General features: G+C 45.0%; 1 protein-coding gene across 1 annotated transcript in view; it reads right to left on the reverse strand.

Moving 5' to 3' along the window:
* Positions 1-17,186, reverse strand: part of ATP8A2 (ATPase phospholipid transporting 8A2) — a 1,255,085-nt gene that overhangs the window by 558,554 nt on the left and 679,345 nt on the right. Inside the window, exon 26 of the mRNA XM_073583121.1 lies at positions 9,235-9,418. Coding sequence (XP_073439222.1) covers positions 9,235-9,418 — 184 coding nt within the window. The remainder of the gene's footprint in view (positions 1-9,234; positions 9,419-17,186) is intronic.

Raw genomic sequence — 17,186 nt, forward strand, 5'->3', positions numbered from 1 at the left:
AAATGGACAGACTGTGTTGTACAGTAAGGAAATTAAGCACCAGGTACTAATTGCTCTTAAAAATACCCAATTGGATGCAGTCGGTAATTGCCAATCAATCTTCAGATGCCCAACCACCACTTGAGCTCCATTCTACATATGTAAGGATTCAACACAAAAGGTCAGAATGTTCTATCGCCGTGTGTGGGGTGAGTGGGACTATGCCAGACAATATATTTGGCTATCGTTTTTTATTAGAATTTTATTCAACCCATGTTTGTCTTTAGACCAGTGTTCCTCAACTCCAGTCCTCAAGAGCCATCAACAGGTCATGTTTCCAGGATTTCCTTAGTATGGCCCAGGTGATGGAATTATTGCCTGTGCAGGTACTGTAATGGGGAAGGTAATTAGACTTTTTTGAACATATTATCCAGACTAATATCTTTTGTACTACCCTGAGGGATGCTATAACCTATTGCAGAATTTGTATCACTACAGATACAGATTCTGCAATAGGACCCAAAATCTTCTAGGAAGCATAAAGATGTAATGAGAGATCCACCACATGGCAGTCATAATGCTATAGTCCTCAGTCATTTTACTGCCAGAAATAAAATGTTAACAGATGAGTAGCAGGCTCTGAAATGCAGTCTGGAAGGTGCTAAGTCTGGGCAGATAGCATAGAATTTATAACACACACATTGCTTTCATAGGAGACAGATCGGGAGTTCTTCTGGAAAGAATGCATCAGCAAACTCCAATGTGCTGTGACCGGGGTCTTAACCGAGCTGTATAAATCATTAGGTAACACAAACTTAAATGCAAAAACAAAAAAAATTTCCTTAAAAATAGAGAAAATATATACAAAACATCTAATACAAGATGCTTTATAAGAACACTCTAAGCCAGCCATTTACACATAGGAGATACATTGTGTAAGGTAGCACTGTCATTCAAGGTTGGGGACACTCGCTTGGCAGCCAAATAATCACGTCCGGCACGGGTTTTCCATAAAACAATAACAGTCCATGCGGTTTAATCAGGCATCATAAACCACAGCAGCAACATAAAGTTCATATAATCAGCATTGCGTTCATGACAGAGCTTCCCTCTGTTATCTCTGTGATCACACTGGTTACGCAATGTCCAGTACTCAGGCTCTTCAGCCTCACAGATATCTCACCCCGTCAGGGTTACCTCATGGCTGCTTCACCTCACTGCAGACATTCATTCCCTCTCCCTGGGAACTGTCAGACGCTTGCAGCCATTACTCACAGCATTCACGTGCTGTCAGGCAGGAAGCCCCATCTCCCAGCGGGACCTTCCACAACGGACCAACCGGGTCCAAGCATTTACTCATGTGACCTATCCTGGCCACCTTATATGGTCCGTAGCCACGCCCAACGGGTCACATGGCTATGACCTCATCACAGGTCCTTCACACTCACATAGTCTTTTACTACCAGCGTTTTCAGACACACCCCTGGGTGGATTTGTAGGTAGCTGGTTCCTTAAGACATTGACACGGAACCTCAGCAGTATCACTGCTGATCAACACATACAAAAGTCTTCATCTCAAGGCCACCCACCTTGAGATACATTGCGATCATTCAGCATCCTACTCCTATCAGGACACTGGAAATGTTTATATGCCTGTCCTGGGACACCCACACAGCACCCCCTAGCGGACACAGTAGTCACTACACCACATACCTCCCCCTCTGTTCAAACTTGTGGGGTTGAACACTCAACACTACCCCGGGATCTCAAGACCGGGCACTCATTACACCTTGCCCCACAGGTCGAGAGAACCATCTCCATCTGTCATCCGGCCTCATCTCTACATTAGGCCTCCCCGCCCCCAGCGGTCAGAATATCGGCCCTGATCTTTGGCCCTCCAGTCACAGTCTGTCTGCGTCATCAGACACTGTTTAGGCACCACACTCCTTTCTCTCACTGACCGGCTCTCCCGGTTGGTGCGGTCATAAGTCTTAATCGAGTCTACTGTCTGGCCTAAGTCTGACCCATTCAGCGTCTCACAGGAACTAAGGTCTCTTAGCCTCGTACAGCCCGTCGAACTGCCACTTGCTGACACTCTTCGGCCACCTGCCATGTCACTACTTGGAGAAACCCTTCGGGTCCTTACATCTTGGGTTGAAGGCGGCCGCCACCTGGTGCTCCGTACCTTTTTACTGATCCGCCGACGGTCCAGCCTCAACTGCTCAATTTCTTGCAGGTACCCCACTCGATACTCCAAGAGCATCCAAAAGTTTCTCAGGCTTTCCACGGAGCCAACTACCATAATGGGAATCCTACCCTCTTCACTGGATAGATACCTGGTCTTCATCATCAGGAGGGATCCACACCATCACCACACCGGAGATATTTACAAGGTCTTGCATTACCGTCCCGAGTCTTCCAATGATTCTCCCAATTACATCTTTCCGCAAACCCAGCCGATCCATAGCCTCCCTTGCTAACTCTAGGCGTCGTGCAGCTTTCATATTACTCCGCCTGACCAACTGTTTGGCGTGGAGACATTGCAAATGTATCTCTTTCAGGACAGCTACCCGGTTTGCTGTATCTTCCCTGGCTGATATTATCACCAACTGCCGAGTCTCAGGTGCCGAGTGCACCTTACACGCCTTGACCGCTTCTTTAAAAGCCTCATGCACACCTTCCTCAGCACAGGCTTCTTGCATGTCCTCGGGCACGTTAATCACAGACTTGAAGGTTGTGGCCTTGCCCTCTTCCTGGACAGAAGGCTCTGGCTTTACCACGGACACTTCCCTCACTACAGTTGACCCGATCGGGTGACTGTCTTCTTAATTTCTTAGCACACAAACTTCATGAGATTTTATCTCTTCATGACCCTTTGCCAAGATGGGTACTGTCAGTTCCGTCTTGTTATCACTCGGGCCTGGCCGCTGTAAATCTTCATCCAAGCTCTTCTCCCACAGAAGACCTTTTACTACTCCTCTGAGTTCTTCCATCTCTTCCCTAAGGGTCTTGATCACGCTTTGCCAGGTTGACAGGTGACCTCTGAGCTCCAAGACTTCTTTCTCGAGCCCCTCCACCCTGTGCTCGGCCATTTGTCTCAGGACCCTTTCTCGTTTGAGATGTTCTTCCACTGTCTCTTTTATCAACTGTATCTCATAATCTTGTTCTTTTTTGGCCAGCATGTGTTGCACCACTACTTCTTTAATTATATTATCAAAGGGTACCACTGGGTCAACCCCATCAGTCGAGTGAACCCTCCAGTTACCGTCCACCCATGTGTCTGTCACGTCGGCACCGCCATTACTGGCGCCGCCTGTCAGGTCGGGGCCGGCGCCACCTATCCCACCGGGCCCCGTCCTTCCTGCTGCTGCTCCCAGGGTCCCTTCCCGAATCCCCCCTTACCGCTCTGGCCACCACGCTACACCTTCAGCCTCCCGTCCTGCAGCCCGGAGGATTCAGCACATGGGTTCCTCTTCCTGTCCTGCTCCTGCTTCAGGTATGCACCTTAGGCCACGGGCACGCGCTCCTCTCTCCTCTTAACCCCTTCTGCACCACCCCTGTGGAGCGAGCACCAATCAAGCTCCTGCACAGGGTATATCAGGCAGCCTCTCCCTTCTGGAGGCGCCTGATTATCGCGTGCCTTTCTTACGGTACTCTGGCCCCGTCTGGTCACTCCTGTCTCCAGTCACTCCGGACTCCAGTCACTCCTGACCCCAGTCACTCCTGACCCTCGGCCTTGTCTGTCTCTCTCGTTCCTGAGCCGCCCCTCTTGGTACCAGCTGTCACGGTATTCGACTCCTTTGGGCCTGCTCCTAACAGTCCCTGTATAGGGGTCGGCACCACCTGGCCAGCTAGCCCCAGGGATCCCGATACCGTGACCCAGAGGGTCCACTTTTGCTACCCATAACAGTATAATCAGGCCATGGACCCCGCTCGTGCCTCAGCAGCCACCCAAAAGGAACTACTCTTTTTGCGGGAGAACCGGATTATGACTTTTATTAAGTCCATGGACACTCGGTTATCCGCCATTCAAACCTCCGATCCAGGGAACACCCCTCTGCTGGCGGGATTCCAGCAGGAGCTCGCGCAGCAGCGTGATACACAGTCCCATATCCTTAATTACATGGCGTCAGTTGATGACCGCTTGCAGTGCCTGCAGTCGTTCGCAGTGGCCTCTGCCCCGTCCCGCGACCCTGCACCTCACCCACCGCCACGTTTGGGGAAGCCTCCCAGGTATGGCGGGGATCCGAAATTATGCCAGGGGTTTCTTAATCAGTGCCGCCTACATTTTGAGCTGCTACCCCAGCAATACCCGTCTGGGGCTCGGCGGGTGCTATTCAGGACATCCGTCTCTGCCTGAGACTGTCCAACACTTACGCCTCACCAGGTCCAAGGTCATACCACGTGCTCCAGGGATCCGATTCTTCTCCTAGAATCTCCCAACACTGACCCTCCAGGATCTTGCTCACTGAACCCTCCAGGTACACAGTCTTTCTCACTGACCCAGGTCAGTACAACACAAACACCTGTCCGTTACCTGTGTTGGCCACACAGGTCCTCGGGTACCTCATATCCACAGAGGCACCCTATCACAATCCACAGTCTCTTTCTCTGACCCCGGTCAGCATATCACACGGCATTCATGACCGTCACCTGCCGGCCGCGCAGGTTCTCGGACCGCTCTATCGCAGAGGTGTCCTATAAGTCTTTTCCACTGACCCCGGTCAGTATATCACACGGCTTTCAAGACCGTCAGCCCTCCTGGCTCAGCGTTGCCAGCACTGCACCATGTGCATTTGGAAACCGTTGCCCTTAGCAACCGAGTTTTGCAGTCCTCTTCCGTTGCTCCCAGCAACAAGGCTACAACACTGCCCTTAGCATTCTCCACCAATTGTAAGGTAGCACTGTCATTCAAGGTTGGGGACACTCGCTTGGCAGCCAAATAATCACGTCCGGCACGGGTTTTCCATAAAACAATAACAATCCATGCGGTTTATTCAGGCTTTATAAACCCAACATAAAGTTCATATAATCAGCATAGCGTTCATGACAGAGCTTCCCTTTGTTATCCCTGTGGTCACACAGGTTACACAATGTCCAGTACTCAGGCTCTTCAGCCTCACAGATATCTCACCCCATCAGGGTTACCTCATGGCTGCTTCAGCTCACTGCAGACGTTCATTCCTTCTCCCTGGGAACTGTCAGATGCTTGCAGCCATTACTCACAGCATTCACGTGCTGTCAGGCAGGAAGCCCCATCTCCCAGCGGGACCTTCCACAACGGACCAACCGGGTCCAAGCATTTACTCATGTGACCTACCCTGGCCACCTTATATGGTCCGTAGCCACGCCCCCCGGGTCACATGGCTATGACATCATCACAGGTCTTTCACACTCACATAGTCTTTTACTACCAGCGTTTTCAGACACACCCCTGGGTGGATTTGTAGGTAGCTGGTCCCTTCTCTCCAGCTACCTGAAGACTTCCCAAGGAACCTCAGCAGTATCACTGCTGATTAACACATACACAAGTCTTCATCTCAAGGCCACCCACCTTGAGATACATTACGATCATTCAGCATCCTACTCCTATCAGGACACTGGAAATACTTATACGCCTGTCCCCTGGGACACCCACACAGCGCCCCCTAGCGGACACAGTGGTCACTACACCACAATTGGTATGATAGGAAATAAAATTCTGCTCCTTCCTATTTCCATATAAAGCATTGTACCTTATAGAAGCAAAATTGATCCAATCCCTTTGACCATCTAAAAACAATGCAGCTCTCAATAAAAAAATTCAGATCACTGTAATCATTGCTAAGTGTAAACTCACCTTAAAGGGAACCTGTCACCCCCCCAAGCCATTTTTTAAGTAAAAGATCCCCCTTCAGCAGCACAAGGCTGCATTCTGTGAAGGTGGCTCTCTGATCCCTAGTAATACAGAAATATTGACTTTTATAACTTGCTCCCCATACCTGTATTGAGTCCCATAGGTATGGTGTCTCCCCCTGTATTAGCCGCCTCCCAGCCATCCATCTTCCCCCTCTTGCGTCTGTGCGCCGCCTCCTCCTGTGTTGCTGTTGGTGTTACATGCCGGCAGGCGCCTGCGCTGTGCCTACAGTTCTCGGGCATGTGCAGTGCGCGCTGCCCGGGAACTGACATCAGGCTATCACGCCTGCATGTTGTGGAGGCCCCAGATCCCGCCCTGCAGTGTATTATGATGTATTCACACTGCGTGACTGTCTAAATTCTCATAGTTTTCCTTCAAGTGCACAGAATGTCCTACAGACACTGAAGCATACTTGCTGCCATTGTGCAGTAGCACAGCTTTCAGACATTTTTGGATGAATCAATAGAGTCTCTGCTTGCTCACATTGTACTCAACGTTAAATTTTTCCATCAGCCCCGGAAAAGGTATATTATTTTATTCTTATTTTTAAGGTTGAATCCATCCGCGTTGCATGTAAAAAAAGTAGCAGTCATCACTAGGATTTAGTGGTTCTCTTCAGATCATAGGCACGCCAAAACAAAAGCTTTCTTCCCTTCAGACCACTGTCGTAGTTCTTCTACAGTAACAAAACACAGTACATGTGAAGCCCACAACTTGTCCTGATCACCTAGTTTTACACAAAGTACTCCTAATAGACTTTTATAATGAAGTCCATAATTTTCCTTACTCTTTTCTTCACTACAAAACAACAGAAACTGCACAAAAGTTGTTGGATTAATTACGACCCCCCCAATTGTAGCCATTTTGATCACATTGTTAGAAACAAAAGCTTAATCCACCACAACCACTAAACACTGTAGGGAATTGTTGTGAGCGCATTGCCACACTCTTATGAACTCTATCTAAAAGAAATTCTGCCTCTGCTCCCCACAGCAACCAATCACACTGCAACTTTCATTTCTTATGCTGCTGAGGCAAAATATGCTATGAGTGGATGCTATGGACACCACCACACTCTTAGGAAGCTGGGTTAAGAAAATTTTTTCTGTCCACAGCAACCAATCACAACACAACTTTCATTAATTTTTAACCAATTTAATGATCCCAAAATCGTCCACCAAAGGTCAGGCAAAGGGGTCAAAGTATGGTGCAAGAAAATGCCTATGGAGTCAGTGTTTGTGTGTTTACTGGGTTTAGGGATGGAAAGTATATAAAAATCATCTCTTAGGCTAGTGTCACACTAGCGATCTTGGGCGCAGCGCAGGGCCGCCGCTAAGCCCCGCCCCCTCCGGTCAGTTCCTCCTCTGATCGCATGAGGCTGCATGCGATCAGTGTATCCTATACTTACGGTACGCTGATCGTGCGCTGACCGTATGCTGGTCTGAGTTTACTGGCGCTGCGCCCTGCGCACAAAAACACGCTGTGTTGCATTTTTGTGCTCTGGGCGCAGCGCCAAAAGGGTGCAGCGCCAGCAAAATCAGACCAGCCCACGATCAGCGTATCCAACATTAAATATAGGATATGCTGATTGCATGCAGCCTCATGCAATCAGAGGAGGAACTGACCGGAGGGGGCGCAGCCAGGGGCGGGGCTTAGTGGCGGTCCTGCGCTGCGCCCAAGAACGCTAGTGTGAAACTAGCCTGACTTTTCAAAAATGTTAACCTTGTAGACCTGTGTAATTAAATAAACAAAAGTATAGTAAATCTTTAGCCAACTATCTAACTACTCTTCATTACAATTGCTCTACCAATTTGCTGCTGCAGTGTTTTGTAAGTAGACTTGAGCGAAACAGGTCGGCCAGATTCAGAAGTCGCCGACTTATGCCAAAGTCGGGTTTCGCCGACCGAAACACGACCACAGCGTGAAGTTGGCAAAACGAGCGCCAAAGTCGGATTTCCCAGAATGCTTGCACGTGACTTTTTTTTAGCCAATGAGTAAGGATGTACACTGTGGGCAACGAGATCACATGTGCAGAGTCCGGAGAGAGAGAGAGATTTTGCCACCTCTAGGGTTAAAGTCTGCCGACTTTGCTTCCCCATTGACTTGCATTGGGTTTTGTGTTTCAGTCGGACCACAAACTTTTCCCGATAGTCGGTCGATTTCGTTCGACTCGACTTTTGAGAAAGTCGGGTTTCATGAAACCCGACTCGACCCTAAAAAAGGCAAAGTCGCTCATCTCTATTTGTAAGTCCTTTATATAACCCCTACTGATCTGTAAAAAAAAGATATACATCCATCAGAGCTGCTGTTCCTGATGGCATTCACTGCTCTCCCCTTGAATGTGGTGGATGTTTGTACACAGATCGAGGGGAAAGTATCTAAAGTCTTATGGATGGCAGACAAAACAACAAAACAGGTTATAGAAATAGATGCAGTTCTAGAGCTGTGCTGATTCATGAAAGCAAGTGACATTCAACCTATATTATTAGGTGAGACGACGCTAGAAACGTCTGAACCTTAGATCAGGCTGCAAACTACATATCAGGGGTCTGAAAATGAATGAAGGACTGAGGATTGCAGGCTGAAACTTTTAATTCATTAATCATAATTAAATGTAATTTTAATATTTTATTTGCATCTTTATTAACTAAAGTTGAATATTAACAGATATACCAGTAAGCATTTTTTATTATTTCAAAGCTGTCCATAGCCATTACATTGTCCAGGCTTTGTTTAAACCCATGAAAAATGGCAGAGGATAATCCTAATGCACATAAATTCAACTAAAAAAAAAAACATTCTTGATTTGATGGTCATTTAAAATTATGTTGATTGTAACCTTGTAGCCTCCACAAATTAACAGTAATGATGATAAAGATCATTAGTTTAGTGAAAGTCACAAAGTTACACTTGGCCAACCCTGGGATGGGTGTGGTGGAAATTTAGATAATTTTCGAGAACAGAAAAAAACCTCTAGCTTCTCTGACCTTCTATGAACTTCAGGAGTCGTAAATCGCTTCAACAAAACCATGGAACATTGTCCAGGAGGGATATATATCATATTTAGGAAGGGAGTTTAGACAAAAGCTGTCCTGAGTGGCGCCTCTCCCTTGCTCCTCGAAGCTCACATCTGCTAATACCAAATAATATAGCTTCCAAACAATATAAGACAGTGTTCCACAGCCAGATTAAAAAATAAAAACTACACAAGGGCATCCAAGGTGCTGGCTTTGGGGTTTTGGTGACAGCACAGTTGATATCCCCAAATGATTTGTGTGGGATTCTGGAACAGCCTCATGATACATATATCTGATAACCCTGTCAACAGTCTACGACAGCTGCTCGTTTGAGCTCCTGACCTGAGCTATGGAGTAATCGGAGGAGTTGGTTGCTTGCATGCCCTCGTTCCCACTGATCCCAACTCCGACGTGTGCGGTCTGGATCATTCCTACGTCGTTGGCACCATCTCCAATGGCCAGTGTGATGGCATTTACATGTTTCTTTACCATGTCTACAATTTCAGATTTCTGCAGCGGAGACACTCTGAAAAGCAGAAGCAAATATGTCAGTCAGCTACTGTGAAATTACAAAATATACATGTCTTCCTAATGTGACAGCTGTAAACCAGATTTAGACCTACCCAACCTGTAGTTCTCAGAAAATGCTCCAGAACAATACCTAATACGTATTACAGATGTCAAACAATGAGTTTTAAAAGCGCCTCTATGAAATCTTTCTATTCCATGAGGTTTCCCTCATTAACGCTTTCCTTATAACAAGCATTCCATACTGTGCTATAATGCAAGCGACCTCCAAAACTAACTCCATCCTGCACAGAAGTGTGAGATCCCATTTCAAGACCCCGGTACGGCAAGCGATGGCGTTATGCAGTATTTCACCAGAAATCAGATGGGGAAGATGAGAATATTTCACATCCGCAACTCTGGAACTCTTTCTAACAAGTTAATATCTATTTATATAATTGCCTTGTAATATTTTCATTTCCTGTTCTGTCCAGATGTCACCGTATCCCAGAATTCCAAGCGGAGGAAATTCACTGACCGCCATATTGGGACACCCAAGTGATGGGTGTCTCAATATGGAAACTGCTGCTGGTACCAACCTATGGCGTGGTACCACCATCGGAACACAATCACACCACACACACACTCTATACGCCGTACGCACCACACACACTGACTCACACACTCTGGGGTGTGAGAGACAGAGCACAGGGGGTAGACAGCTCAAACGGGACAGCACATGAGGGGAGAACACAGCACAGGAAGGAGACAGACAGCAGACAAGGAGGATAGCACATGGGGTAGACAGGTCAAAGAAGAGAGCACAGACGGGGGATGTCAGCACATGGGGAAAAAGAGAGAGTGGATAGGTGGGTGAGCACATGGGGGGGATATTCTCAACGTTGCAAAGCCTGCCCCCATCGTGACATTATCGCCTTCCCGATGCGATAGCATCGGGCCTCCATCTAGTATATTATAATTGCGTAAGACGGGAATGTCCTAGACAAGAAGTATCGCCATTTTTCTATATGAAATAAACAAAGCGCCCCCTTATACATAAGATTGGCCGACAGCCATCTTTCCTGCATGTATTATAAACATGCATGCTCAGGTTATCCAGGCATGATCGTTTATTTAAAAAGAATGACCCGTCGTTTGGTTAAATTTGATGGGGCCTCCATCTGACTCTAATACTTGGACTTTAAATGACTCCTCCCATGGCCACATTTATGAAAGGTGAATGTGTAAATTCTTGGCCCAGTGACTACTTTAGACTTTAAAAGAAAGTCATTTACATGTGCAGGATTGGACTGGCCCATAGGAGAGTAGGAGAATCCTCTGGTGGGCCCCTGTGCAAGAGTGGGCCACCACCCTTTTATATTAGCAGTACTTGGCACAATATACTTGAATCACTATGTACTGATAAAGGCGACATCTTATTCATTTTACACTCTACCCAGCTCATTGTTGTATAAATTTGTGATTGAGGATAATGTCACATTTACATGTAGTTGAAAATTGGGGCTCAGGAGTTGGTTACTGGTGGACCCGTGGAATAACAGTCTGTCACCGTACATGACACGACACCCAAGAGCCACCAAGACCACTGGAGAGGTCCCCAAGGTGGTGAATGACCTAGGGCAATTTACCCTTGAGGAGAGGGGAGGAAAAAGTTATTTAGATGAGCCAATAGTCATGAACAAGAGGCAATCACCCAAAGAATGAGCAAATGCTCCTTTGTTGGGTATTTGGATCATTCAGGTCAGCATAAAAATCATTGTTATTGCCAACAAAGGTGATATGCTAATCATAATTATGATAGTTCTGTGCATACAGAATATGGGTCACTGAAAAGCAATATTGGCTTACTCGCAAACAATGGACAGTTGATTAGTGGCCTATTTCGCTGCCAGGCACCTATATATATAATACTAGCACTCATTATTTATGAGTTAATCCTCCAATTATCACAAGAATTGAGAGTCTGAATGTCCCCTATTTGACTACTGCACTATTCTATTCACTTCTTTGGGACTGACATGCATACTCCCAATGTATTTAACCAATGGACATGGGACTCTTATCGCCATGATCCATAGGCATCCAAGCCGTTTTATGCCCATCAATCACACATTTATAACCAATAACAGATTTTATAATCCAGAAAAAAATGACCTCTTCATATAAGACTGATGCTGACATGAGTTATAATACCCAAACATAGGACCAAGCTGCAGTGCAAGGCACAACCGTACATGTGGCAATGGACTTTGTATTTCCAGACACCAGACTTTGAAAACAAGCCAGTAAAATGGAGATACAAAAGGAGCTTAGGCTAGTTTCACACTAGCGTTATCGGGTGCAGCGCACGGCCGCCGCTAAGCTCTGCCCCCGGCCGCGCCCCCTCCGGTCATCTCCTCTTCTGATCGCATGACGCTGCATGCGATCAGCATACCCTATATTTAGTGTTGGGTATGCTGGTCGTGCGCTGGCATGATTTTGCTGGCACTTGCACCCTTTTGGCGCTGTGCCGAGCGCACAAAAATGCAACACAGTACATTTGGTGCACGTCGGCGCAGCACCAAAAGGGCGCAAGCACCGGCAAAATCATGCCAGCGCACTACCAGCGTACCCAACACTAAATATAGGGTACGCTGATCGCTTGCAGCCTCAAGCGATCAGAGGAGGAGATGACTGGAGGGGGCACGGCCGGAGCGGAGCTTAGCGGCGGCCGTGCGCTGCGCCTGGTAACGCTAGTGTGAAACTAGCCTTAAAGGTTAAGAAAAAGGCAGTGGTGGATTAGTCCAGAACAACCTGTAGAAGTATAAATTGGGATTTTATACCATGTGGACAATTGCAATGTTCCATAAACCATGCTCGTTTTGGACTTAAGCATGTCAGATACTGATTATGATCATCTTCATTAGTTTAAGGTCCACCCGAATCATCCTTGAATTTGTGTCCAGCTTACACAAAAGAAAATATATTTTTTTCAGATCAGATCCATAGATTTGTTGCGATTAACATATGTGCAGTAAGGAAGAATTTTTTTCCCTACTGGGCATTAGCCTCATAGGGGTTTGACTTTCCTCTCCATAGTTACATAGTTGAAAAAAAAAGACGAAGGTCCATCATGGCCAACCTAACATACATGTATGGATTAGACAGATGGGTTTTACTAACATACTCATGGAGAGAGGCCACAAAGTTATTGGCCTCCACAGCTTGCAGGAAACAGTTATGCTTTTAAGTTCATCGAGGTGCAAAAATAGACAAAGAAACCTGAGCTATAAAGTCCTTCGTAGAATGACGATTTATGGTCCCGTCCTCCAGACTGAGTTTATCTTTGGGTTCCAGTGTAAGTACAGATCAAGCTCTCCACAGTTCATTTAGGATAATAATGTAACGCATAGGCCTTCCTGCTCTGTAACACTTAGCTGCTATTGTGTGTAGATCTGGTTTGACTATCATTTTCTATTGATAAATACCTTGTTATAAACTTATTTGCCAAGAAAGGCCCGGCTTAGCCCCAGGTGTGCCAAGACAGCGCTGTTGAAATGTGTTCCAGATGACTTCTGAAATAACAAAATCTGCAAGATGACATTTCCACTTCCAGAGGCACCAAAGTTATTATTCCTCCAGCCCACTCAATTATTTGTTTTCAGATGGCTTTTGATAGAGTACCGTAGTTGTAATCCAGTCATTGCCGGCTGCCGCTCAGATGTTGGCCGCTGCCTTATGCAACATTGTTCCGCTTGGAATGGAAATGCTTCACACCTGAAACGCTAGGAGGACTATCCGAAGAGAATGGTGTGAATGCCTTCCTTCTCTCTTTGTAATAACACGGTAATTATATGGCCAGATGTATTGTTGGACTTTGCGAAAAGAAGTCTTTCGGGAACAAACTTGTTTTATTTTCTTTTGGAAAAAATGTGACAGATTCCATCTTAATTGTTTATCGCAAAGCCTTTGGGTACCAATTATGGATATTGAGTTCGCGTTTATGTATCATGCATATGGAAATGTGTTTTTGTACTTTGGCAGAGGTTTTCTGTACAAATAGAAGTCCTGCATTTAAACAAAACATGCTAAGGCTCATGGGGTGGATCAGCCAGATGATAATGTCCCTGGTCGTCTGCTGTATGCCTTGTCTAATGGACCCAACTGGTCCCTGGTCATCTGCTGTATGCCTCATCTAATGCACCCAACTGCAGACTCACCAATCCAGTAATAAACTGGCCGCACTAATATTGGCTGAACCTGTCAATTCCATCTAGGCCAGCCGGCCATTCAATGTGTATGGGGTCTTTCCATTTTCTTGATTACAAATACGAGGGAGTAAAGAATCGGGCAGTTGGATTCCCACAGATCCAATTCTTTTGTCCTGGCTCACAAAGGGACTTTTTTTGGGTGGGGAACCTCTTTATATAAAGTCTATATGCTCTACTAAGAAATATATAACTTACTTCTTGTCTAAGCAATAAGGACAATGCAAAGGTGAATTTTGCTAGTACTGTAGAGCTTTGAGCCTGCGCACCCACCATGCACAAAAATGTCTGCTGGCCATCCTGAGATCCGCGACTACTATGTACATCTACACCTTTCTGACTACAATTCCACCTGCTGCCTCAATACTACATCTTGGTGCCTTCTATTTATCTACTAGCTAGCCACTGCTAACAGATACTACTCTACTGGTTAAGCCTGGGGGATTCCCTCTGGAAAAGCATGAAGAACTCACAATCACTTACACTACACTGCCCGGTTTAATCCATGTCAAGATTAAGAATTTCGAGGGGTGACGTTTCCACATGAAGGCTTTGTAAAACCTGAATAGTATGTTCTGCATTCTTCAATAAACAATAGTGAGTGTTGGTCACCTGCCTCTGCAATTGTGACCTCTATATTCCGCAAAGTTAATCTAGAGACTTCCCAAATTCCCAGGGGAGTATCATAGCCTGTTTAAAAGCCAAGGTAGGGAATGCATCAGCCATTGTACAGTATAGTGATTTAGAATAATGAAAGGATGTCTGAGCTCACAACTCAGCAAAAGAGGTATGAAGAGAAAGCCTAAAGCATTGGACAAATACTCCATCAGTGAAGAAGATAGTAGTCTGTGAAAAATACAGATTCAATTGACAGGGTTAGGGAAAAATAGAGAGGTACCATTAGTGATATGGAGTAGTTGTCATTTGTCCTGCTGCATTAGAATTACAATTGCACATGTTTCTCCATTCTCAATGCATTAAAAAGCTTCAGCAAGGCAGAACAATAGTTTGTACTTAAAGGGAATCAGTCAGCTGGTTTTTGCTACCTCTTCTGAAAGAAGCATGATGTAGGCAAAAAGACCCTGAATCCAACAATGTATCACTTACATTACTGGGGACAGCCATTTTCACACAATCAGACTCTATATACTATGTCCAAAGACATTAAGCTGCTTATCACAGGAGGGGACATGTTGGACCAAAGCTCAGGGACCAGCTATTCACAGCAATGATAAGCTACTGGTGCTAAAACAATCATTGCAAACAAACAAAACCCTCATATATTGATAAGAAAAATCTGCTGACAGATTTCCTTTAATAAAAATATGAAATCAGTATGTGACTGCTTGTCACATGCGACTGTACTGAGTTTTTGGATTTCTTGTGCAATCCTTTTTGTAATATGAGGAATAACTATTTTTTTAAAAATACAAAGAAAAATCTAAAAAATGCAGACATTTAATGGCGACTATCTACCTCACAGTGTGTGCTGCAAGCAATTTTAATTTTGCACAAGTCTTTTTAATAATTACATTTTATAACTATACCCACATTAGAAATTCAGCACCATGTTGCAGGTGCTAGCTTTTTGGACATGTACCTACCTAGCATTTCTTGTTATGGCATGTTGTTAAAAGAGTATTTAAATGTCTACATTTTTGTTACACTTTTTTTTTTAACTGTGCATGTCTGTTTTTGCACATCTGTTATTCTAGTCCTATTTGGCAATTATATATGCCTCACTTTTACTTCAACTTGCGGCCACATTTTGCTTTCTGTACACATACCTACCTAGCATTTCTTGTTACGCCTTTTTGGCAAGGGTTGAATAATTGAGATTAAAAAGATTGTCAAAAGTTAATTGTTGAATAAAATGTATGGAAAAAGTAGCAATGGTAATGGACAAGATGAAGGAATTGAAGGTAAACTGATTAAATTTGCTGATGACACAAAGCTAGGAGGGATAGCTAATACTAGAGAAGAGAGAGAGAGGATTCAAAAAGATTTAAATAAACTGGAGAAGTGGGCAGTAACTAACAGAATGGTTTTTAACAGGGAGAAATGCAAAGTACTACATCTGGGCAATAAAAATGAAAAAAGCATATATAGAATGGGAGGAATAGGGCTAAGTGACAGCACATGTGAAAAAGACTTGGGTATACTAATAGATCACAGATTGAATATGAGTCAACAATGTGATGCAGCAGAAAAAAAGGCAAATGCAATTCTAGGATGTATTAACAGAAGGATACAGTCTAGATCACGTGAAGTCATTATTTCCCTCTACTCCTCTTTGGTCAGACCTCATCTGGAATATTGTGTCCAGTTTTGGGCACCACATTTTAAAAAAGACATCAACAAACTGGAGCAAGTTCAGAAAAGAGCGACCAGAATGGTGACCGGTCTGCAAACCCTGTCTTATGAGGAAAGGTTGCATGATTTGGGATTGTTTAGTTTGCAAAAGAGAAGACTGAGAGGAGACTTAATAGCTGTCTACAAATATCTAAAGGGCTGTCACATTGTAGAAGGATCAACTTTATTCTCATTTGCACAAGGAAAGACTAGAAGCAATGGGATGAAACTGAATGGGAGGAGACAGATTAGAAATTAGAAAAAACTTTTTGACAGTTAGAGTGATCAATGAGTGGAACAGGCTGCCACGAGAAGTGGTGAGTTCTCCTTCAATGGAAGTCTTCAAACAGAGGCTGGACAGGCATCTGACTGGGATGATTTAGCAAATCCTGCTTTGAGCAGGGGGTTGGACCAGATGGCCCAGGAGGTCCCTTCCAACTCTATGATTCTATGTAAAAGAAAAAAAAACAATGAACGTGGAAGATGCAGCAGAAGCACCCCAACCACTGGCAAAATCTGCCTGTGCAGTAGTACTACCAAATGCATGCCACAAATTGGCCTCCTTTGCCTCCAGCAAGTCACAGATCATTCATCTCAGTTACAGCAAGATGATGTTACCTCTGACAGCGACACCAACAGTTTGAGTTAGTGTTCTGCAAAGAATTGTATGTCTGATCCCAAATGACTAAGAGGGTACATTTTGGGTTGCTTTTTTTTTTTAAATTAAAAAAACAGTGTTAATGTAGTGTGTTAAATTCATTTCTATGGTGAGGTCACTTTAACACAAACCACAAACAGAGCCTTAGGCTGGGTTCACATTGCGTTAGGGTGAATCCGCTAGCGCTATGCCGTTAACACTATTTAATGGATACGTTAGCGCCCCCCATTGACCGCAATGCAAATAACGCATACTAACATCTGTTAGCAAGTATGTGTTATTTCCTAACGCACCCTCGAACGCTGCTTGCAGCATTTTTGGGTGCGTTGGCAATAACGCACAGTGAACGGATGCCGATTTCGGCATACGTTAGTATGCGTTATTTGCATTGCGATCAATGGGTGCGCTAACGTATCCGTTAGATAGCGTTAACGTAGATAGCGCTAGCGAATTCACCCTAATCATAGGATTGTATGGGCTAACGCATGGTAGCGCTTGGTACCGTAGCG

The sequence above is a fragment of the Dendrobates tinctorius genome, unplaced genomic scaffold (assembly GCF_039654945.1).
Source record: "Dendrobates tinctorius isolate UK_male_01 unplaced genomic scaffold, ASM3965494v1 ptg000075l, whole genome shotgun sequence".
Taxonomy (NCBI): domain Eukaryota; kingdom Metazoa; phylum Chordata; class Amphibia; order Anura; family Dendrobatidae; genus Dendrobates; species Dendrobates tinctorius.